The sequence below is a fragment of the Hemitrygon akajei genome, chromosome 15 (assembly GCF_048418815.1).
Source record: "Hemitrygon akajei chromosome 15, sHemAka1.3, whole genome shotgun sequence".
Taxonomy (NCBI): Eukaryota; Metazoa; Chordata; class Chondrichthyes; order Myliobatiformes; family Dasyatidae; genus Hemitrygon; species Hemitrygon akajei.
The window spans coordinates 54,277,995-54,303,159 of record NC_133138.1 but is presented as its reverse complement, the minus strand read 5'-3'; the positions used below and the strand labels follow the sequence as shown (position 1 = coordinate 54,303,159).

Below are 25,165 nucleotides of genomic sequence, written 5' to 3'. Positions count from 1 at the left end.
TATGGTGGGGGAAGGAAAGCTGGATGGGATTCTGCGGAACAGGATCTACCAACAGTTGATATGGAGCAGCTAGCACTAATTGCACACTGCAGCAGGAAGGCAGCGTACATGAAAAGCAGATGCGTATTGCATTGCCTTGCCCTACACCGCCATAAAGAAAAAATGTACCTAAAGGAGGTGGTTTAAATAAATGCATAACTTAAATGGGAAAAGACATATGAAAGCAATAAGCAAGATGTTCCACACCTCCATTATGTAGGACATGCGGGCCTACTCACGCCTATAGTACTGCAAAACGTGTAGTAATTATGCATGCAAGGTCAGTGACTGCATCTCCTACCTCATGGTAACAATGAGAAAAGGGCATGCCCTGAGTGCTGGGCTTCCTTAATAATGGATGTTGCCTTTCTGGGACACCGCTCCTTAAAGATGTCCTAAGTACTTTGTAGCCCAGTACCCAAGATAGAGCCGACTAAATTTACCACCCTCTGCAGCTTCTTTCAGTCCTGTGCAGTAACCACCCCCCACCCAAACTAGGCAGTGATGCAGCCTGTCCACGGTACATCTATAGATGTCTTTGAGTGTTTTTGTTGACATACCAAATCTCAAACTCCTAATGAAGTATAGTCATTGTCTTGCCTTCTTTATAGCAGCATCAATATATTGGGACCAGGTTAGGTCCTCAGAAAACTTGACACCCAGGAACTTGAAACTGCTCACTCTCTCCACTTCTCGTCCCTCTATGAGGATTGGTACGTGTTCCCTCATCTTACCCTTCCTGAAGTCCACAATCAGCTCTAACGTCTTACTGACATTGAGTGCCAGGTTGTTGCTGGAACACCACTCCACTAGTTGGCATATCTCACCTTTGTACACACTCTCATCTCCACCTGAAATTCTACCAACTATGGTAGAATTGTGTCAGCAAATTTATAGATGGTATTTGAGCTATGCCTAGCCACACAATCATGGGTATAGAGAGAGTAGAGCAGTGGGCTAAGTACACTCCCCTGAGGTGCACCAGTGTTGGTCGTCAGCAAGGAGGAGATATTATCACCAATCCATACAGACTGTGGAATTCCGATTAGGAAGATGAGGATCCAATTGCAGAGGGAGGTACAGAGGCCCAGGTTCTGCAACTTCTCAATCAGATTTGTGGGAATGATGGTATTAAATGCAGAGATATAGTTGATGAACAGCAATCCGACATAGGTGTTTGTATTGAATTGAATTGAATGAACATTATTGTCATTATACATAGGTACAATGAAACTCTGTTTGGCTTCCTCACAGGCAATCAAACAAAGTGGTAGATAAAAACAAGACAGTAATAGAAAAACAGTATTAAATAGATAGGTAACAGAAAATAAGTTGCAACAGCACCAGAATATCACAGTAATGCACAAAGTGCCGTTAGTGGAAGTATTTGAGTCCTTGTGTGTGCATGTGTGTGCTCACAGTTTCAGTCATTGTTCTGTGGGAGTGGTGTGATGGAGGCCACAGCTCTGGGGTAGAAGCTGATTTGTTCTGGTTTTTAGTGTCCTGAACCTTTTGCTGGATGGCAGTGGGTCAAACAGGGAGCGTGGTGTCTCTGGTTATGCTGATTGCTTTCCTCCTAAGTCTGCTGGAATAGATGGTGTCCAGTCCTGGGAGCTCCATCCTGACAATTCACTGGGCCGTCTTCACCACGCGAATGAGATAAGAAGTTGGAGGTGGGGGGTGAAATTAGTGATGTAAATAGTCACTGGAGCGTGGTGGGTACCACAACACTTCACAGTACCAGCGACCCAAATTCATTTTCCACTGTTGTCCATAAGGAGTCTATACGTTCTCCCCGTGACCAAGTGGTTTTTCTCTGGGTGCTCTGGTTTTCTCTCACAGTCCAAAAGATATACCAGTTGGTAGGTTAGCTGGTCATTGTAAATTGTCTTGTGATTAGGCTAGGGTTAAATCGGGTTGCTGGTTGGTGCGCTCCATCTCAATAAATAAAAATGCCTGAGATCTAGGAGAAAGTCTGAAAGGTAATCAATGGGAAAATAAGTGATCAGTAGTCCCATGTATAGACCTGTGAATCAGAATATTGCAGAATAAATATGTAATGGACCTCAATCAATAAGCCAAGAAACTTTTTCCCTGTGCCTCTAAAATATTAACACTTAACCTGTTTTTATTCCTATTATAAAGTTTACAGGCTCAATTCTGTAGGCCATCAGCAATATCTGCATGGTGAGAAGGGACGTATTCATTCTCCCAATTCCTTTGCTTTCTACTGGCTTTAAAGCATGCCGAGTTCCCAGTGTAAAGAAACACGTCTGAAGGCAGTTGTGGGTGGAGATGAAAGTTCAGAGGTTTACACAATAGTACCAAATAGTGACGTGGTGTGAAACTCTATTGTGTTAGTTAATAATGTATGATTGTAGTGGGAGCGGTGATAAGGAAAGGCAAGGTCATGAAAATGGGTCCAACAGCTGCAGTCACAACAAACTTGAGAAATGCAAATAAAATGTGTCCTGAAGTGGTTTCAATCCTTCCAAAAAATGTGTTTCTCTGACTCTCCACTCCCATAGTAGATGTTATTCAATTCCCATTCAGTTACATCCATATTCATTTACTCTAACTCTTCTCTGAACTATGAGTTCAGCTCCCTTATCCCTACATCCATTTAATGCACTCATATTTCATTTCCATTTTGCACTATATTAATTTAGCAACTTAAAAGAAAAGTTTCATTTTAAAAATCTGAAACTTTAGTTGATACCTTTGAAACAATGACAATATTTCTTGGGCATCAGCCAACTGATATGCAATACAATTTCAAAGCTGTTAATTTGCCAGCTGCTGTCATTAATTTTTTTATGCAGGAAGTAATGCAGCTGGAGAAGCAACTTGGAGGACAACTCTTAGATGAGCCGAAGATTCTTCACTTTAAAGACAGCTATCACAATTTACGACTCTCCATACATGACGTACAAAGGTCACTCTGGACCAGTAAGCTGCTGGACAGCTATCAGGTAAATCTAATTTGAAACATATCTGTAAGTTACTAAAAAAAGCAATTTTATTCCCAATACAGATAACAGGAAATCTGTTAATACTCTAAAGGCACTCAATGAAATACCACACAAAAGACTGACGGAAAAAGTATTGTGCAGAAGTAATCAATATTTTGTCAAACTCAATTGTACACATTGGCATGCCCCAGGGATCTGTAACAGGACATAGGCTTTTCACAACACTCATAAATGACTGAGATGAAAGGACAGAGAGTTGTGTATCTAGGTTGGGTGACTTGATAAATTCTGTGGATTGGAGCTCATGGAAAGGAAAATTGAAGAAGTGAGAGTTAACACTAGCAGGAGGGAGCTCATTTTCTGGAAATTTGAGAATAATTACTTGATGCGGAAAAAAAAACAAGAGTATTTTCAATATGTTGACAAGCTAGAAACTATGGATTGACAGAGTTATTAATTGGTACAAATTTAAAAATCACCAAAGTCTAGGGGCAGTATATGGTGACACCTAGGTACTTGGATAATAAATTTACTTTAAATTTTGAAAATCTGGGAGATATGTGTAAGAAATAATTATAAAATCTATTGCAATGTTTGTCTCATCTCTAGGGTCAGTAATGCAGAGGGTTCAATTTCAGCTTTAGCTGTAAGCATTTGATAACCCTAATGTGTTTAGTTCAAGGCATCATACAGAGAAAGGATATTTCAGTTTTGAAGGCCATACAGTGAAGGCAGACCAATATTTTGCCAATTATATTATTAATTAGGAGTTTGAAGAGATTTGGTATGTCAACAAAAACACTCAAAAACTTACATAGCAACACACACAAAATTCTGGTGGAACACAGCAGGCCAGGCAGCATCTAAAGGGCGAAGCAATGTCGACGTTTCGGGCCGAGACCCTTTGTCTAGTCCTGACGAAGGGTCTCGGCCCGAAACGTCAACATTGCTTCTTCCTATAGATGCTGCCTGGCCTGCTGTGTTCCACCAGCATTTTGTGTGTGTTGTTTGAATTTCCAGCATCTGCAGATTTCCTCGTGTTTGCCAAAAACTTACATAGGTGTGCCGCGGAGAGCATTCTGATAGGCTGCATCACTCTCTGATACGGGGTGGAGGTGCTTACTGCACATGACTGAAAGAAGCTGCAGAGGGTCGTAAATCTAGTTGGCTCCATCTTGGGTACTAGCCTACGAAGCACCCAGGACATCTTCAAGGAGCGATGCCCTTTTCTCATTGTTACCATCAGGTAAGAGGTGCAGAAGCCTGAAGGCACACACTCAGCGATTCAGGAACAGCTTCTTCCCCCCTGCCTTCCAATTCCTAAAATGACATCGAACCCATGAAGACTACCTCACTTTTTAATATATACTATTTCTGTTTTTGCACAATTTTAATCTATTCAATATACATATAGTGTAATTGATCTACTTACTTATTTATTTTCTTCAATATTATGCATTGCATTGGAGAGAGAGGGAGGAGGAAATTGGCAACTTAGGAAGATATAGTGGCATTTTAAATTTGAGGAACTCATGGAGGGGGAGTGGTGGAGGGAAAGCACTTGGTGAAGAATCAGATACATTGCATTATCAGAAATTTGGGTTAGATAATCAAACTGGAACTTATAGAAGTCAGTCTGTAAAATGTTAATAAAAGTATCAAAAAAGGAGATTAATTCAGGTCACGCTGAAGCAAGGTGCAAGAGATAAGTACAGACTGAGAGAGATAGCTTTTTAAAAAAAATCCTGGAGCTAAGAACTGAACTTGCCCGGAGTCTTGACAAATGTGTCATGGAAGTTCACAAATGGCTACAGATTAGAGGGAAAGATGAACTGGGAGAGTAATTACATTTGTGAAAGGGCCTGCAGCAACAATATTAATCAGATAGATTCTGAAACTGTGCAATCTCCATCAGAGAAGGTGAAGGTCAGTGTCAATATGATGTCACAACATTTATTGAGTTTTGTTGTACTTAATGATACTGACAGCACCACCTGCAGGAATAATACAACTAAAGTGCTGTATCCTACAGTGTTTATAATCTAAAATATACAAAACAATATTGGGGCAAATGAAATATCATTCAAGTGTGGCTGATTATTGTAAGCCATTTAAAATTATTAGATGTTCAAGTTATACAGTTATATCAAGTTAAATTTATAAATTCATTTAATCTAAGGAAGCTTATCATCACAAATTGAAGCTGAATTTTAGAGGTCTCAAATCAAATAATTTATTTGAGACTTAGGGAATGCTCCTAAGGCTGAACATGACTGTGTTTTTCATCTACCGATTGAAGTTCAAAGTAAATTTATTATCAAAGTATATCACCATATACAATGTAGAGATTCATTTTCTTGTGTTTATGCTCAGTAAATCTAAGAAACATAATAGAATCAATGAACGACTGTACCCAACAGGACGGACAAACAATTAATGTGCAAAAGACAAAAAATTGTTCAAATACAAATGGGGAGTAAAAGAAATAATAAATAAATAAGATACAGATATCGAGAGCATGAGATGAAGAGTCCTTGAAAGTGAGTCCATAAATTGAGGGAACAGTTCAATGATGGGGTGAGTAAAGTTATCTCCTCTGGTTTGAAGTCTGATGGCTGAGGGGTAATTCCTGAACCTGGCGGTGACCTGAGTCCTAAGGCTTTTGTACCTTTATGCTGATGGCAGCATTGTGAAGAGAGCATGGTCTGGATGGTGGACATTCTCAATAATGGATGCTGTTTTCCTGTAACAGCTCTCCATATAAACATGGTCAGTGTTGGAGAGGGGTTCACCTGTGATGGACTAGGCCATATCCACTGCATTTTGTTGGATTTTCTGTTCAAGGGCATTGGTGCTTCCAGACCAGACATAAGGCAGCCAGTCAATATACTCTCCACCACACATCTATAGAAGTTAAAGTTATAGATGTCATGTCAGATCTTCACAAAATTCAAAGGAAGTAGAAGCACTGCTGTGCTTTCTTCATAATTGTACTTGTGTGCAAAGCCAAGGACAGATCCTCTGAAATAATAACACCAAGGGATCTATAGTTGCTGATTCTCTCAACCTCTGATCCCCTATGAGGACTGGCTCATGGACCTGTGGTTTCCTCCTCCTGAACTCAATAATCAGCTCCTTGGTCTTGCTGATATTGAGTGAGAGGTTGTTGTTATGGCACCACTCAGCCAGATTTTCAATCTTCCTTCTACTGTATATATTGATTCATATTTGGCCAGCGACAGTGGTGTCGCCAGCAAATTTAAATGTGGTATTGGAGCTGTGCTTAGTCTCACAGTCTAATTATAAAGTGAGTCGAACAGAGGGCTAAGCACACAGCCTTGTGGCACACCTATGCTGATGGAGATTGTGGAGGAGATGCTGTTGCCAATCTGAACTGACTGAGGTCTGCAAATGAGGAAATCAAATACCCAATTGCACAAGGCAGTATTGATGCTAAGGTCTTGAAGCTTATTGACTAGTTTTGATGCAGTGATAGTATTGAATGCCAAGCTGTAGTCAATAAAGAGCAACTTGTTATATGTATTTTTGCTGTTCAGCTATTCCAGAGTTGAGTGAAGAGCCAGTGAAATGGCATCTGTTGTGGACCTGGTGCTCAGGTAGGCAAATTGCAGCAGATCCATGTTGCTCCTCAGGCAGGATTTGATATGTTTCATCACCAACCTTTCAAGGCACTTCATCACAGTGAACGTAGGTGCTGCTGGACGATAGTCCTGAGGTGGGTTACCTCGTTGTTCTTAGGAACCGGTATAGTTGAAACCTGCTTGAAGCAGGTGGGTACCTCAGACTGCCAAGGCAAGAGGCGAGTGACATCAGCACAGGTCTTTAGTTCTCGACCAAGTATCCCACCTGGCCTGCTGCTTTCTGTGGGTTCACCCTCCTGAACAATGCTCTCGCAAGGTCATTGGGGGCTGTAAGAGTTTTTTTGTAAGCAGCCCGCAGCAGATGCCATTGTTCACCAGCGCATCTTGGATTTATGATTAGTTGAATCAGTACAGATACCCTGGTAATTATTCCTAATTGCCTCTGAAGAGGTGAATAAAACAGCCTCCTTGAACCACTGCAGTCCTCCAGTGAAGCTGTTCTTGCTGTGGCAGAAAATAGTGAGAGCCACTTTCTCCATACCAGGACAAATATTTTGCAGAAAAGATTTACATATCTAGGAATGGACGACACAGAGATCTATTGGTCTTTTCCCTTCAAGCAGGTGGAGGTTATTAGTTTTGGAGAATGTGTGAAGAACCTTTGATAGTTTGCATTTTTTTATTGGGTTTGTTCATTGGTTGCATTCTTTTATTCTTGCATAATCCCTTGGCATCAAGAGTACTGTGCATACACTCCATGTTTGTGGGTCTCTGATGGCCAGTGTGGGAGCAGATGAGGCAAGCGGTGGGTAGCTTGTGAGGTGGTCCTCTCCCTCAACAGCTCACATAGAGCTTCCACGTGCTCACTTCCATCCTGAATGCTGGTTATCCACTTTGAGCAATCATGCATCAGAGGTTCCCAGGAGCTGCTGGGGGTGTTGCAATTCTTCAGAGGCTTTGAACCCATTCCTGAACTTTGTTAAAGTCCTTCTGCAGCTGAATTTGGATGCATGTGTTTATCTTTGGGACTCTGGAGTTAAACCTGCAAAGCTGACTGAGGGCAACTAGAAACTTGATGCTGGCTATTCAGCCTGAGAGAATGTTGTTACTAAAAACACAAAATGCTGACAGAACTCAGCAGGCCAGACAGCATCTATGGGAGGAGGTAGTGACGACGTTTCGGGCCGAAACTCTTCATCAGGAGTGAAGTAACATGGGATGGTGGAGGGGGGATAAGAAGTGGGGGGAGGGATGAAGTAGAGAGCTGGGAAGTGATAGGCTGGAGGGAAATGGGCTAGGGGAAGGTGGAGAATTATGGGAAATAAAAGAGAAAGAAAGGTAGGGCTTGGGGGAGATTATAGTGATGGGGGAAAAAGAGAGAGAAAGAGAACCAGACTAAAATAATAGATAGTGATGGGGGTAAGGTGGGGCAGGGGTATCAACAGAGGTCTGTGAGTTGGATGTTCATGCCGGCAGGTAGGAGGCTACCTAGGCGGGAGATAAGGTATTGCTCCATCGACCTGCGTGTGGCCTCATCTTGACGGTAGAGGAGGCCATGGACAGACATGTCGGAGTGGGAGTGGTCTGTGGAATTGAAGTGTGTGGCCACAGGGAGATCCCGCCACTGCTGGAGGACTGAGCACTGGTGTTCGGCAAAATGGTCTCCCAGTCTGCGGCGGGTCTCCCCCATGTATAAATGGCCACATCGGGAGCACTGGATACAGTATATCACCCCAGTTGACTCACAGGTGAAGTGGTGCCTTACCTGAAAGGACTGTCTGGGGCCTGGGACGGTGGTGAGGGAAGAAGTGTGGGGGCAGGTGTAGCACTTCTTCCGTTTGCAGGGATGAGTGCCCGGAGGGATGTCGGTGGGGAAGGATGGGGGGGATGAATGGACAAAGGAGTCGCGTAGGGAGCGATCCCTATGGAAAGCCGAGAGTGAGGGGGGGGTAATGTTGTTACTAGTTGGTTTGTCTTTCCGGTGAATTTAGAGAATACAGTGTTGGCGGTAATTCTGCACGGCATTGACATGCCTGCACAAAAGCAAAAAGGACGAAAGGGATTTCTGGTGCTCAGTAGGCTAGGAGCTTTGTACTGGGTCTTAATCTACAAATACTTATTTTTCATTTAGACAATGGTTATGCTTTTGCACTAAAGTGATTGGTGAATTTCCTCATCGATATCTCTAACAGGTCATCTCTGAGATATGAGAAATGATCCACAATTTCCAGGGTCTTACTGTGAATCTTTCCTTTTGGAGGGTACCATGGTACAGCAGAGCAGCTGGTAGAGGATTTGTGTCTTGCATATGTTGAATATCGTAGGCATTCACTTGTATGTTTCTGTGAACAAGTTGACAATATCTTGGAGCTCATTTTCCATAGTGTGTCTACTGTTGAGGCTTCGCTTGATTTTGAAATATGATTGTTGGAGGTTTCTCATTAGTTCTAAAGACTGAAAAAATGTTGGTACAGCCTTTTTTTTTATGCCAATCTTCACTGGGATTGATCTTATTATGGATCCATTGTTAGTAACATGGTTTACATTCCTTTGTGGACCAAACAGAACTAAATATTTTGTGTGTAGCTGAATCTGTGGAGCATATTTCTCACCCCTTCCCTATTGATGGAGTCAAAATCTTAGTGAATTTGAAGAAGGCGCATATTGTGGCAGGTGCTACTTCATGAACTTTGCTTGGAGTTGTCACACGGTGACGATCATGATTGTCATGTCTCTAGATTAAGTAGAATCCACACTGATTTTGAGAATAACTGAGCAGGAACTTGGCAATGATCTTCCCCATGATAAACAGCAGAGAAACACTAAAGTAGTCACCAAAGTTGCACTTGTCCCTTTTCTTGAGCATGGTCACAACTATGGCAACCCTGAGGTCCCTTCATATCCGTTCCAAGATGTGCAGAATGAGACTATGGCGAAGAGTCTAAAGCTCTTCTCCTTTGAGTTTTAGGATTTCTATGCAGATACTGTATGCTTTTGCTATTTTTGAGTTCTTTCTGTTCTGCACATCAGTGTTGTTTTGCTTTTAGTCATTGTACTTATTGCTTTGCAAAGCCCAGTAGGTTCCAATAGGTCTCCTAGATGGATCCAGTGGTAAGTACCAAAAGCATAGTTGGAACTGACAATTAGAAGGAACAATAGTCAAGGTTATGGACAGTGTGTGGAGGATTACAACTAACCATTTGCACTTTGTACTCAATGGAACAACCAATCCACTGCATAGCATTTATGACTCTGTACACATCCTGATTAATTGTAATTTTTTTCATGAATTATTGTTTCTTTCTAATTTAGTTCATCCTAAGGTATAATACCTAACTTACTTAATTTCCTAGGAAATTCCATTTTATCACATTTGGAATGGCTGTCAAAGAAATCTGCACTGTACCTTCACTCTGGAACGGTACAATCTGTCCACAACTGAACTCAATGGTAAAATTTGGGTTTGGCAAGTAGAAGGAGAAGGACAAAGCTTTCACATTCATTTCAACTTTGCCAAGGTAAGACAGACCTGATAATTTTCAGATTTATGAGGGGATACAATTGTATAGCTAAAAATATGTTGGATTTAGCACAAGATCTAGTATGAAAATGAGAAATATGAGATAACAATAACCAATGAGTAGATTCAGACAGTGTATATGGTGATGGTGACTGTTAATGTTTTGGGATCATCTTAAACACAAAAATCTGCAGATGCTGGAAATCCAAAGCAACACATACAAACTGCTGCAAGAACTCAGCAAATCAGGCAGCGTCTATGGAAATTAAATAAGTAGTTGGCGTTTTGGCCCGAGACTCCTCTTCAGGACTGGAAATGGGGTGTGAGGGGAGATGCCAGAATAAAAAGGTGTAGGTAGAGGGCTATTGTTTCTTCTGTTTAATTTCTGATGAAAATAAATAAATTTCAAAGTTAAAAGAGGAGGGGAAGAAAATAAAAGTTTATTAAAGAAGGAGGCAGAAGATACTAAATAGCAAAGGTGTAGACGGAAGAACAATTGATGAGTTAAGAGTAAATGAAAAAAGTCATTATTGTTATGCGTAATTGCTGAAACTAGCATTGAGTCTGTGGCTGATTTCAGGATGAGGTGCACTCACTGGTGTTTGTGTTGAGGTCAATAAGAATAATGCAGGACAGTGAGAACTGAGGTATCAGAATGGAGGAGGGAGCAGAGTTCAAGTGACAGATCTTATTCTTTTATATTGTTTTCTGGGCTTATTTTTATGATTTCTACATGATATGGAGTCATACAGCAAAGGTGTGAGCATTTGACCATCTTATCTACACCAGCCTGTGGGCACATTCCTCAGCAATCAGGTGATTCAAGAGCTCATCTAGACAATGCTGTTTTGACCACTTCTCCTGTCTATGCATTCCAGGCACTTGGCACCCGCTGGTTGAACAAAATCCTTCTCAGATCCCCTCTGAATTTCTAACCTCTTATCCTAAATATATGTCCTCTGGTTTTAGTCATTTCTGATAAGAGGAAAAGTCTCCTACAGACTACTTTAACTGTATTGTGATTAATCACACATACTACAATCTTATCTCCTCCTAACCTCCTCAGCCCCATGATAAATAGACCAAGCCTCTTTTGCCTCTCCTCAAAACACTCCATGCCAGGCAACATCCTGATAAATCTTTTCTTCAGACTCACCAGCACAACCACATCTTCCCAATGAAATGCTAACCAGGACTTCATGCTGTACTTGAGCTGAGGTTTGACCAATGTTTTATAAAATTGGAACATAACCTCCCTTTTCTTGTATTCAAAACCTTGCCAAATGAAGGCCTGGGCCTGATGTGCCCTTTGAACCATATGCCTTGTCTAAATATAATACAGTAACTAACAACAGATACCTGGTTTGGTAGATAGGCATGTTTTAGTACTAAGTGGAACACAATGAATATGCCATCATTACGTACATGCCTGATGCATGACACTCATTATGAATATGAGATTGATCCATGATGAGCAATGCCTGATTAAGTTTTCAGGAGAAGATTTAATGCAGAAACAAACAGAATCATGTTCAATTAAAGAATAAAGGAATTTCATTTGCAGGGGCTATTTTCAAAAAAATTACTGAAAACTAACTACTAAAATGATACAATCATCATGTATGGAACGGGGGAACAATCAGAAAAACAATTGGATCAATACAAAATATCTATATTTTAGTAAATGGCAAACCATAAACATTTTTAATGCACACGACAAGCATTAGTATCAAATCCTCAGATCTGCATCAGAACAGATTGTATGTAAAAATTTGGAGGCTCAACTTATCAGCTTAAAACACTTTTTCTCAAAGGATGTTAAATAATTTCCTTAGTTAAAGCAAATCTCTAACATATTTAAGATGAGCCCGTCAGAACTTCTGCACCTAGAGAAGACTTCATTACTTGAATGCAGTATAGGTATCTGCCTTTGGGAGAGGCCAGAAGGTATTCCCTCACAATGTAGGCTGATACTTATTCTTAGAGTTTTCGAAATTTCATTCATGAGGGAGCTGAGAATGTTCAAAACTTTTCAGCTTCTTTGAAATCGCAGCCAACAGTCCCATGATTGGACCCTGAGATGATTTCCTTCAACTTGTTGGAAGGTTGGTAGACATTTTTCACTGAGCTGAGACCCTATTCTGCGAACCTAAAGGTATCCCAGTCTGGGACTTGCATCCTTCCAATATAGTGCAAACAGCTTTGCCCCCAAGCTAGTCTCTAGAAAACAGGGCTGAGATTTGGACCTGGATACACTAAGGGCCTGAGTTAAGCTTTAGTTATTCTGCCTTAGAAATAAAGACAATGTAGCCCTTGTTGATTTTCAGTCCATGTTGTTTCATGCACAGATGTAGACTAAATTATTTTCTTAATGCAAATGGTCAACAAGAATGATTTGCTAAATAGTTCAGTTAGATAATTTGGCCTTAAGCAAAACATAGTTATTTTGCACAGTGAATATGGTGGGTGTGCTGTGTTTTATTGTTTTTGTAGAGAAACAGCAGCCAACCTCTCCAAGGTTTTTGATTACCTCCAGACAATTTGGCAGTAATGTTAACAAAGGCTCATGCCAAAAGGAAAGCATTTTATGAAGTACTTAATTTCCTTCAACACTGCCAGGGAAGCCATGCAACCCCCCTGTATCCACTCACGTTTAAGTTGATAGTTTTCTGATTGCTGTTGAAAGAATTATACCAGAAGGGGAATTAATAATACCAGGAGGTTGGATTTTTTTTAAAAAACTTAGCAATTTCCTCTGAATAGTGTTGACATTAGTAAATGAAAAGTGATGTATAGTTACAATTGTGCCAGATATCAGATTTTGTAAAACCACAATGTGAAGCATTTTGGCTGGTTACCATTTGGAAAGCTGGATGGATTTTACCAGCATGTGGTGAAATGACATTCAGTCCATCTCAGTTTATAGCAACAGCCAGCTGCTAACGATTAGAACACCAGCAGCACTGCAAGGTGAACAGAAAACTTTGCCAATCCCTGGACCAATGAACTTTACTTGACACTAAGTCCCCAGTAATCCATTCAAATTACCAGGGCTTGGTGGAAGTCAGAGTGCATCATCACTGCAGGCAAATCTCAACACTGAACCACATACTTGTCCCCTGTGTTTGATGTTGCACCTGGCTGGGCTTTTAACATGAGACCTGGAAAGAACTTATCTGTGTATCCCAGGCAAACTCGAGGAGCAAAAGCTCTGTTAAATGTTGCCACAGTAAAAAAAAAATCCAATGGATTATTGCATGCAGGAGTGTAGGAATAATTAAACAGTGGTTCTGCAATGTTAAAATTCTACCCTCCATCTCAGTTATGGAAGTCCTCAGATGTTGGCAGGCCAAATCGGTCTGATGAGATCATTAATCAGCTAGAATTTAGTTGGAAGTATGAAGTTAATGGGCAAAGGTACTGACAATGAGAAGAAATCATAAATAAACATATTGTCTGGGAAAATATTGAGAAACGTGCAGGGAGCATTGAACGTAGAACCAATATTGTAGAGTTGAAAAGAATCTTTTCTCAGTAGGGGAAGATAGTTCATCATCAGCTCAAGAGCACTGCAAGTTCATTACTTAGATTTGTTTTGGTTTATTAATTATGTTCTAATTCATCTCACTGAAGCTTTAATTCCACAAAACTAAATAAATTGAATGTTTTAGTCAGTTATTAGTGATACTGAGGCATTCGTCTAAGTTAAATGCAATAACATAAGGTAACGCATACACTAGGCAAACTTTGTGTGACCAAAACCCAGCCAAACAAAGCTGTGATTGCAGTATATTTACCACAGATCTGACTGGATATTTCCTGAAATTAACTGAGGTTTTCTGGTACTTTATGCAATATTAGTTTGGCTGCAGGGGATCAGAGACAACTGCACGTTACTAGAAAGGCCCATTCTCTAAGAGCTGTTTATGCCCACCAAGGTGTGTGCAATTGTGACCTTTGATTTCAATGATCTTTCATCTGCTTTTTGAAAGTGGATTTTAATTTATTGTTAAATGAGGAGAAATGATTGGTTAAATTCAATGGGCCAAATGGTCTAATTCTGCTCCAATGTTTAATAATCTACAGGTCTTAAACCAGTGTTGAAGTTAAGTTTTAAATGCTTAATTCTAAATTACTCCCTGAAATCTTTAATGAATACATGGGGCTTTAAATTTATTTACTAATAAAATGAGAAAATCAAATTTCTACACGCAAAACAGCCAGTCTTTTTAAGTAGTCCAAAAGGACAACTCAGTAAATCCTAGGTCATGTACTAAGACAAAAAAGAAATATCAGCTGATTAAGATCTGACATACAGTCATACCCAGTCGTGTCACAAGAACTTAAATTTAACTGTGCAGTGAGCTTATTATTCAAATCCATACTTGATGTTTGTTTGCATGGCTACTACTTGTCACCCCCCCCCACCCCCCCAAAGTTTTGCGTGCCACATACCTCAAGACTAATTAGAGACACTAAGTGCTGATGGATCCTTTGACATTAATAACTGATAAATTTGAAACAATTCAGATAAAGATTGTAATAATAGCACCGCATTAGCACCAGATAAAGTAAATTTGATCTGCTACCTCATGAAGGGTATCAACTCAAAACGTTGACTGTTTATTCCTCTCCATGCTGATTTCCTCTGGCATTTTGTGTGTGTTGCTCTGGATTTTCAACATCTGCACAATCTCTTGTGTTCTTGATCTGCTACCTTTGCTTTTGTTGCGATGTTCATGTTCCCAGGCCACTGGTATAAAAGAATCTCAAACGTGTGTGTGTGTGTGTGTGTGCGTGTTAGTCCACTGAACTCCTTATGTCACTGATTTCTGATGATTGCGGGTTGACTTCTGGTATTGACCCCATGAGCATTATCTTATTGCTTACTGGTCATGAGTGTGAAGTGCCTTCTGCCCTCCTTTGGATACAGGACATCTCTCCCATTTGCATCTACTCTGGCTAGATCTCCTGTGAAGTGTCTGCAAGCACTCTTGTCAACTGTCAAAGTTACTTGCATCAGAATGAGTGAAAAAGCATTTTCATGCCTGTGCTTCTTCCATAATATATGCATCTTCTTAAGAAGTGCAGGCTGGCTTTAGCCAATAGCTCTGCTAAAACTGGGCTTTCATAGAAAGCAATAAGTCAATACATAGCATTGATCATCTGTTGCACACCCATGTTAGTTTTCATGGGATATACAGTTTAACCACATCCCTTCTTTTAGAGTACATGTGATTCTTCATTCTTATCCTCTTTTTGATTTGTCTCCATCCCAGTGAGGTGAAAGTGACCTTTTATAGGAACATACACCTTTAAGAATAGTCCTAATCCTAAAACTGATCAGTAACGGGTTTTAGCATTGAGTTTTTAAAAAAAATCTTATGGCATTGATTTCAGCTTTACATAAACTGTTCCCAAGTAACACAACTGATTAATTTTGACTTAAAATTTGAGCTGGCTAGAAATCAGCATTAATTTTCATTTGTGAATGATTCAGAGTGATTGGAATTAGAGTGCAATTAATTCTGATTTCCATTAATGCAATATCAAAGTGGCATTTGTAGGTCATGACCATATCTTCATTTCAGACTTTATGTTCTGGCAGCAAAGAAAGACAGCTGTTGTTATTTTAAGTTTTAGTTTGTTAATGCTTATTATCCTATTACATGTAATTTAATTTTCATCTCCTCTTTCAATCCAGTACATTGTTTATTCTCACATGGCTCTGGGAGAAGAGTTTTACTGTTGTATCAGAATCTGGGATGTTTTACCAACAAAAGAAATAGAAACAACAGTGCATTATTTGCCCCTTATATTTGATCAACACTTAATGAGATCGTTTCTAATCATTTACCTTAGAACCAGTTTCCTCCACTATCAAAGATTCCTTCATTCCCTCTCTATCCAAAATTCTATTTGCCCTGGTCTTGAACCTCTACTGCTCCCTTGTGCAGAGAATTCTGATGACGCATTACCCTCTAGATTAGGAAAGTTTTAGGTATCCCAGCCAAGGAAGATATCATCATTTTGTCCATCCTGGCAAGCCCTATTAAACAAAAATTGCATGTTTCCATCTTTCCTCTAAACTTGAGAGGTTAGTCCCAGTCCGCTTAATTTCTCCTCAGTGGGTAAACGCCCTATCCCATAAATCAAACTGGTGATTTTTTGTTGTTTTCTCTCTACTACAAGTATTTATGTCATTGGGAAAGGAGAACAGACTTGTACACAATATTCCAGATGCAATTTTGCCATAGCCCTATGTAATTGCTATGAAACTACTTTACTCATTTAATAAAGACCAAGATATCAGTGGCTTTCCAAATTATTTAGGATAACTATAGTACACTGATATTTATGAGCAGACATCTAGTTCCCTTTCAAAAACTATGATTTCTTGTGCCACAACTGGGTATGACTGTATGTCACATCTTAATTCAGCCGATATTTCTTGTGGTCTTAATACATGGTCTAGGACTTACTGAGTTTTCTTTCTGGACTACTTAAAAAGACTGGCTGTTCTGTGTATAGAACTTAGAAAGTTCTATATTTTAAATTGAAGTATGAAATCTTCAATGTTTCCACATTATATTTCAGCTGGCATGTTCTTGCTCATTCAATCAGCCTATCCACATCCCCCAAAGCTTTCCTGCTTCCTCTTCCTATCTTTCATTACAATAAGCCACTTTTTTAAAACAGTTATGCGTGTCTCAATAGTTAGTGTCACTGAGCTGGTGCAGTTAGTGTACCACAAGTAGATGTATATACATATTTAAGTTTTTGGTGAACTTTCTAACTAATGTAGTATTACTAAGCCTCATTGGCACCTGTAACTTTAGGCAGTCTAACTCCACTGGAGTCGAGCACTCCAGGTTGGGAACCTATGTTCTAGAAAAGTTATATCATTGAATTGTGTTGCTTTCATTGTTTAGAATGGCCATAGTGGTATGATAGGTTCCTCCACTTTCTGTACAGGCTGTTGATTCTATCCAATAGCCTGGGGATGGGCTCATTTTAAGAAGGAGGCAGGTAGCCTTGTTATTGAGGCATCTTGCTTGAGTGTCTGGCACTGGTCCATTAGAAAAACGGATTTAGAGGCCCTTAACACATTGGAGAGAAAATTTAATTAAAATAATTTCTCACTGGGAAATTGGAGCCAGTGTTTGGAGACAAATTATTCCCTCTGAGAGAAGGAACAGCTAATGCATGCATCAGCACTGTGCTGGGAGTTTAGCGTATCTAGAAAACTTGCATATGACCTTCCATTCTGTTTAAAGAAGATGAGTATCATAAAGATAATGAGAGCATACTGATGCTTTGCACAATTGCTGGAAGGCATTACTTAGAGACAGTGCCATATGTTCATTCACCCGTGATGCTAATTTTGAATGGATTGCAAAACTAGTCCTGTTTGATCTTGTATAGGTCTATGGAACAACATGCAGAAAGCAGTCAAAGCTTTTATATTCAATGGGATAAAAAGTGCAATGCTCTAATTTTTAAAGAATATTGTACTAAAAAAGAAGCTGTTAAAATTACCAAAAAAAATTATCTGCATCTATGATGTAGATATGGTCTCTCTTCACAGTTTAAGGGGAATTCACTTGCTGCAGCCCATAATGTTCCACTAAGCAAAATTAGTAATAAAAATATCAATGACTCTATTTGTTGATAGTACAAGAGCTCAAAAATACTTTATTTCATTTCCAATCTTTAGTAGAATCCAAATCAGTGATTGTAGAAAGGCACCGTTGCAATGTTCAATTTTACAATTATATTTGAACAGCATTTGTTTATTATACTGACTTTGACTTTGAGTGATATTGTTGGGTCTTAATTTTAAAATGTCTCCTTTTTAATAAACGTTTCTATGAAAAGGATAGTTATCTCAACCAAGCAAGATTTTATTTCCTAATAAAATTGATGCTGCTCCTGAAAGTAAGTAATAGATGCTCAGGGAAACTGTGTGCTGATATCTTTATGAAACTCTTTATCAGAAATAGTTATTGTACAAAATGTGCACAACAGCATAATTATTTATAAATAATTCAGTAGAAGCTGAATAATTGGTTGTTTATAATGAATTTGCAGCATAATCATACTCTGGCTGCTGAAGGAGGTTCAGAGTTGAATCAACTATTTAACCAAATTCAAATCTTCAGAGCACATGAACACGAGGAGTTCATTTTGTCCCACACTTATGTTCTGTCACTCAGTGAGATCATAGATGATCGGTGGCCTAATTTAATTCCACATTGCATTCCCTACAAAGCCAAGTAATTCTTACTATTGCAATCCCACATAGTGAACCTTTGTTCAAATGTCAATGGCATTTGTTCATTAACTTTTAATTCTCTTTCTCCCTCTGCAGATGCTGCTGACATTGTTGACTATTACCAGCATGTATGGTTTTATTTCAGATTATGTTCTTCATTTATCTTTACTAAAGTGCAATCTACAGGAACAAAATCAGAACAAGCTGGATACATCCGAACAATGTGGGCAGCATCTGTGAAAAGAGAACCAGTGAAGACCCTTTGACATGAAACATTAACTCTTGTTTCTGTTTCCACAGACAATGAACTCAAACTTGAAATCTTAACTGTTTCACTTTCCAAATAAACACTCAGTGGCCACCTTATTAGATACACCCACACACCTACTCATAATGCAAATATCTAATCAGCCAATCATGTGGCAGGAAATCAATACATAAAACCTTGCATACCTGTTGTTCACATCAAACATCAGAATGGGGAAGAAATCTGATCTCAGTGACTTTGACTGTGGAATGATTGTTGGTGCCAGAAGGGGTGGTTCAAGTATCTCAGAAACTGCTGATCTCCTGGGATTTTCATGGCAACGGTCTCTAGAGTTTACAGAGAATTATTACAGAGAACAATGGGAGAAACAAAAAGACGTCCAGTGAGCGCCAGTTTTGTGAGCAAAATCACCTTCTTAATGAAAAAGATCAGAAGAGAATGGCCAGACAGCAAGGCAACAATGAATCAAGTAACCTTGTGTTTCAACAATGGTATGCAGAAGAGCGTCCTTTGAACGCATGTCAAAATTTGAAGTAGATAGGCTACATGAGCAGAAGACCTCAACCATGCACTTAGTAGCCAGCTTGTAATGTACAGGAGGTATCTAATAAAGTGGTTACTGAGTGGATGATGTTGTTAAATGGCAGGGCATTCTTACAAGATCTTATAGGCTGCTTCTGCATTTCTTCTTAATGTTCTTTAAACATCTTGTCTTTTAAAATAGAACATAGAACATAGAATAGTACAGCACATTACAGGCCCTTCAGCCCGCAATGTTGTGCCGACCCTCAAACCCTGCCTCCCATATAACCCCCTACCTTAAATTCCTCCTAAAATGAGGGGACCTCTCTTAGAGATCTGCAGTGCAAGTTTAATCAGTCAAGGTGATTTGTTGCTTTCAATCCTCTTCACTTCTCTAATATTTTCTCTTCAGTGGCTTTAATTACATTCCTTAACTGCCTTTGGACATTTGGATGCACATGATTTGAAATTTATATGGTGTCTTATTCAGTGAGGACTGTTAGAAGATATTTACTAAATACAGTATTTGATTACTGTCTCTGCCATTTCCTCACGCTTTTCTGTTGCTTCATCACATCAAGCTATCCAGAGTTTAGGCTCAAATTGCTAGAGATTATCTTTATCAATACATTTGCCAGTAACAATGTCCAGTAACTGCAGATGTGGTGATTTCATTCCGATATCATCAGGTGTTACTTTTAACATTATTTTGTATTAGTTTTGAAAACATTCATTAGTAAATCTAGGCTGTGGTAAATTAGTCTTAAAAAATGTTCCTTATCTTTGGTTTCAGGTAATGCTAGTGAATGTGAGTAATCAAATATTTTTTTTGTTGAAAGCAATATATGAGATATTTTGAGATATATATGAGAATATATACAGAATATTCATTGAGCCCCACTAAACAGTGTTTGTTACCAGATAATGCAGCACAAAATATGAATCTATGCTTCACTGACTCCAAAGGTGTGCTGAAAAAAGCATAAGCAAATTTTTACAATATAATATTTTCCTTATTTTAAAAGATCTGGGAAGAGCAAAAAAAAACATGCGACTGACATTGAAAGCATGAAATAAAACAGAAAATGTTTAAATGAATTAAATTTTAAATCCCAGAAGTGGAGAGGGGGAAAAGTGATTGAAAAACTTCATTGTATTCAGTCTTTGAAATTTCAACTCTTATGGTGTGCTCTTTGTATAACTGAAATCTATTATAACATGTTTGAACTATTATCTTTTTTAAAAATTTCCATTAGGATGCAAGGCAAACTGACTTCCAATTTATGGAGCCAAATAACTGTGGCACATCTTTAGCAGGACCATGTGCTTTCAAAATCCCTTATCTGATTAGGCAGAAGATTTGCAGCAGTCTGGATATTCCAAGTTCAAGAGGAAGTGACTGGAGAATGCTGGCATATAAATTGAAATTGGACCGGTGAGCTTGAATGAATTTATACCATTGTTCCTTGAAACAAGTAACTTTTTTAATGGTAAAATCTTGCTGTGGATTTTTTTCCATACTCATACTGGGCACCTAGGTTTAAAAGCTATAATTTCTTGCAAGATTACCCTCAGAGGTAAATCAAGATGTAGTTCATAAGTATTTATTACTATTTCACATTTAATAGTCTAATTAGAAAATCCCTATCATGGTTAACTCAATATAAAAAAAGTGTACTATAGAACAGTACACCGCAGGGAGAACCATGCTTTAGTACCATCAAAGTAACCAGCAGAAAGCAAGCGGTTAATTTTATTAAATAGTAATTATGCCCCATGAATGCAAATGTTTCACACAGTTTTGATAATACTTTTGCCTAGTAAGGCCCATCCAGATACTGTTAAGGAGCACTATTGCCCTATAAATGAAAAATAGTAATAGTTTTAGGATTGCTGATAAATGGTAATAGAAGTTTAAAAATAATATTCACAACTGACATAAAACAAATTTCAATTTTCCATTATAACTTTACAGTTCTAATTATTATACTTTAAACATTTAAGAATTTTTTGTTCATTTTTTGTTACCCTCAGTGCTTCAGTTTCTTTTCAAAATCACCAACATATTTCAGCAGCTTTGTTCCAGTTATCAGCATTCTGATAACTTCACGTCTGAGAACCAAGCAATTAAGCTGAAAGTCGTGTGTTTGTGGAAGCAAAATGTATATCAGTCCTATAGCATTGTCTGTAATTTTAGAGGAAAAATCACAGGAGATCATAAGATGACATCATGAATGCAGGAGGTGAGGATAGTGCAAAACTAGACCTAACAATTACATTAATTATTCTTAGCTGAAGAACTGAGATTAAGCAGAAAGGTGGCTTTGGTTACATTTATTCTTTCCTGATGAGTGGCTCACTGTCTTGATTATAATTATTGAGGTTTTACTTTTGCTTTGAATTTATTTCCTCCTGTCATCTGTATTGGTACTTACGCTACGCAGCAGATTGTTTTGTTTACTGATTCAGTGATGCCATGCAGAACAGGGTCACGTCACCTAGCAACCCACCTATTTAACCCTAGCTGAATCACAGAAAAATTTATAAAGACCAAGTAACCTACTAAACAGTATGTCTTTGCACTGTGGGAGGAAACTGGAACACTCAAATGAAATGTTCACAAAGAGAAAGTACAATCCCCTCGCAAACAAAGCAGAATTGAAATCCTAACTCCCCAAGTTGTAATAGCATCAGACTGACTGCTATGTCATTGTGGCGACTAAATTATACTTAAATTACTGTTATCTGTTCTTTTGTACAATTATTTCTATAAAGTAAGCCTTCCTCCTGCTCTCCAACTCTCAGAATGCTTATGTATTTGTCTTCTGAAATACGGGTACTTGGATTTTATCAATGGAAATTAAAAGTTGAAGACTTTTCCATTAACAAACTGAAGTATCAATACTCAGAAAATGGACTGGGCATTTAGAATCAGAAGAAGACAGTTTTGCAGTCATGTGGGTATTTTAACAATGAACATAAATAGTATTGATTTTCTAGGATTTATATTACAACATTTTTTAACAACCCTAATAAATGTTGATTTCAGCCACTTCTCTAAAGCAAGGCATTGTTTGGTAATTCAAATCCCCCATATCTGTTAGTATAAATGGAATATTTGAAGTAGTAAAAAAATCCAGCCATGCACATCTTTCTCATTTAAATCCTATTGATACTTACCTTTATTTGGACATGTTTGCATTTTCATGGTTTTCATGGATCTGTAAAAAACTGTATTGTCTTGCTCAAGTAATGCATTTGTTCTAAATGTTGCTAGGTATAATTAACTTTCAAGTTTCTGTTAAAGTAGATTTAGAGAACTTATGGAGTGCTGTTTTTTAATCATTTTGTGTGCTAGTACTTCTCAGAAAAAGATGATCATTAACAGAAATCAAAACCTATTGCATTCCCTCTGGGTATCACCTGCTAATTCGCAGAGCAACCAGAGGTGCATAGTGAGGTCCAATGGCAGGAAATGGGTCCCAATGCAGGATCGTGACACAAAATATTGATCATTCATTTGTTTCTATAGATAACATTGGCCATAAATAGAACATAGAAATTTACAACACATTACAGGCCTTTTGGCCCACAATGTTGTGCTGACCATGTAACATACTCTAGATCTGAGCTTTTTCACCATATTATTTATTACCTAACATAAAATACACAAATATGACCTAAGCATGATCCAGTCTAGATGTGCAAAGCAGACCTTAACAGGATCTGACTTGCGTTGCCTTAGAGATCCTGATTGAGTTGATCTGTAGAATTCAGTCCTGGTAATTTGCTGTACGTAGGTCCACTTCAAGCAAAATAATGCGGTATATCCTTTGCATAATTTCTGCCTCATACCTCCAATCAGAATTTCCCATTGTGACCACCTCTATAATAACCCCCACACTTTGGGCCTCATACACAATATAGTTTTACACCAGTGATTCTTGGGTCAAAAAAATTTAAGCACACATCAAAGAATTTCTAAATTTAGTTGCATAAAATGAAAAATTACATTTTCAGTAATGATTTTTATTGAGCCCACTTAAGTATGAATAATTGCATCAGAATCAGGTTTATTATCATTGACGTATGTCGTGAGATTTGGTGTTTTGCAGTCACAGTACAATGCAATACATAAGATGTACTATGAATTACAATAAGAAACAAGTCAGCATCGCATATGTAATGGTGAGCAGGCCACCTTCAATAAGCAATACATGTCTAGGGCTGGTATGATTTGGGTTCAACCAAACAGGATATATAGGAGCAAAATTAGTCCTATAATTAGGCCTGAAAATGGCTGATCCATTTTCCTCTTGGCCCCAATCTCCTGCCTTCACCCTGTATCCCTTTATGCCCTCACTAATCAGCAATGTATCAATATCTGCCTTAAATATATCTAAAGACTTGGCCTCTACAGCTGCCTGTCGCAACAAATTCCACAGAGTCACCACTCTCTGGCTAAAGAAATTCCTCCTCATCTCCGTTCTAAAAGGACACCCTTCTATTTTGAGGGAGTGTCATCTGGTTTTGGATGCTCCCACCATAGGAAACATCCTCTCCACATCCACTCTATCAAGGCCTTTCAACATTTCATAGGTTTCGATCAGGAACTCATTCTTCTAAGTTCCAGTGAATACAGGCCCAGAGCCATCAAACCCTCTTCATATGACAAGCTGTTGTGACAATAAATGGAACTGGTCAAAGAACACTGAGGCTGTCTACAAGAAGGGTCAGACCTGTCTCTATTTCCTGAGGAGACTGAGGTCCTTTAACATCTGCCGGACGATGCTGAGGATGTTCTACGAGTCTGTGGTGGCCAGTGCTATCATGCTTGCTGTTGTGTGCTGGAGCAGCAGGCTGAGGGTAGCAGACACCAACAGAATTAACAAACTCATTCGCAAGGCCAGTGATGTTGTGGGGGTGGAACTGGACTCTCTGACAGTGGTGTCTGAAAAGAGGATGCTGTCCAAGTTGCATGCCATCTTGGACAATGTCTCCCATCCACTCCATAATGTACTGGTTAGGCACAGGAGTAAGTTCAGCCAGAGACTCATTCCACCGAGATGTAACACTGAGCGTCATAGGAAGTCATTCCTGCCTGTGGCCATCAAACTTTACAACTTCTCCCTCGGAGCGTCAGACACCCTGAGCCAATAGGCTGGTCCTTGACTTATTTCCACTTGGCATAATTTACTTATTATTATTTAATTATTTATGGGTTTTATATTGCTATATTTCTACGCTATTCTTGGTTGGTGCAACTGTAACGAAACCCAATTTCCCTCGGGATCAATAAAGTATGTCTGTCTGTCTGTCTGTTCAATCCTGGGATCATTTCCATGAACCTGCTTTGAACCCTCCCCAGTTTCAGCACATCCTTTCTAAGATACGAGGCCCAAAACTGCACACAATACCCCTAGTGAGGCTTCACTAGTGCTTTTAAAAATATCAACATTACATCCCTGCTTTTATATTCTAGTTCTCTTGAAATGAATGCTAACATCACATTTGCCTTCCTCACCACAGACTCAACCAGCAAATTAATTCTTAGGGAATCCTGCACAAATCCTTTTGCATCTCAGTTTTTTTTTGTATTTTCTCTCCATTTAGAAAATAGTCAACCTTTTCATTTCTTCAAACAAAGTGCATGGCCACTGTGTTCCGTGTGCCATTTCTTTGCCCATTCTCCTAATCTGTCTAAGTTCTTCTATAACCTCTCTAATTCCTCAAAACTACTTGTCCCTCCACCTATCTTCATATCATTAGCAAACTTTACAACAAAGCCATCAACCAGTAAAAGGCCCCCTTTATTCCCACTCTTTGCCTCCTGCCGATCAGCCATTGCTTTACCCATGCAAAAATCTTTCCTGTAATACCATATGCTCGCAGCTTGGTAAGCAGCCTCATGTGTGGCACCTTGTCAAAGGCCTTCTGAAAATCCAAGTATACAACATCCAATTTTCC

At 39.0% G+C, this 25,165-nt stretch overlaps 1 protein-coding gene across 5 annotated transcripts in view; it reads left to right on the top strand.

Moving 5' to 3' along the window:
* The window catches only part of unc5a (unc-5 netrin receptor A), a 607,644-nt gene that overhangs the window by 573,333 nt on the left and 9,146 nt on the right, over positions 1–25,165 (top strand). For all 5 annotated transcript variants that reach the window (XM_073067589.1, XM_073067590.1, XM_073067588.1 and 2 more), the window contains 3 exons: positions 2,862–3,011; positions 9,967–10,131; positions 20,455–20,633. In XM_073067589.1, the coding sequence (XP_072923690.1) occupies positions 2,862–3,011; positions 9,967–10,131; positions 20,455–20,633 (494 nt within the window). The remainder of the gene's footprint in view (positions 1–2,861; positions 3,012–9,966; positions 10,132–20,454; positions 20,634–25,165) is intronic.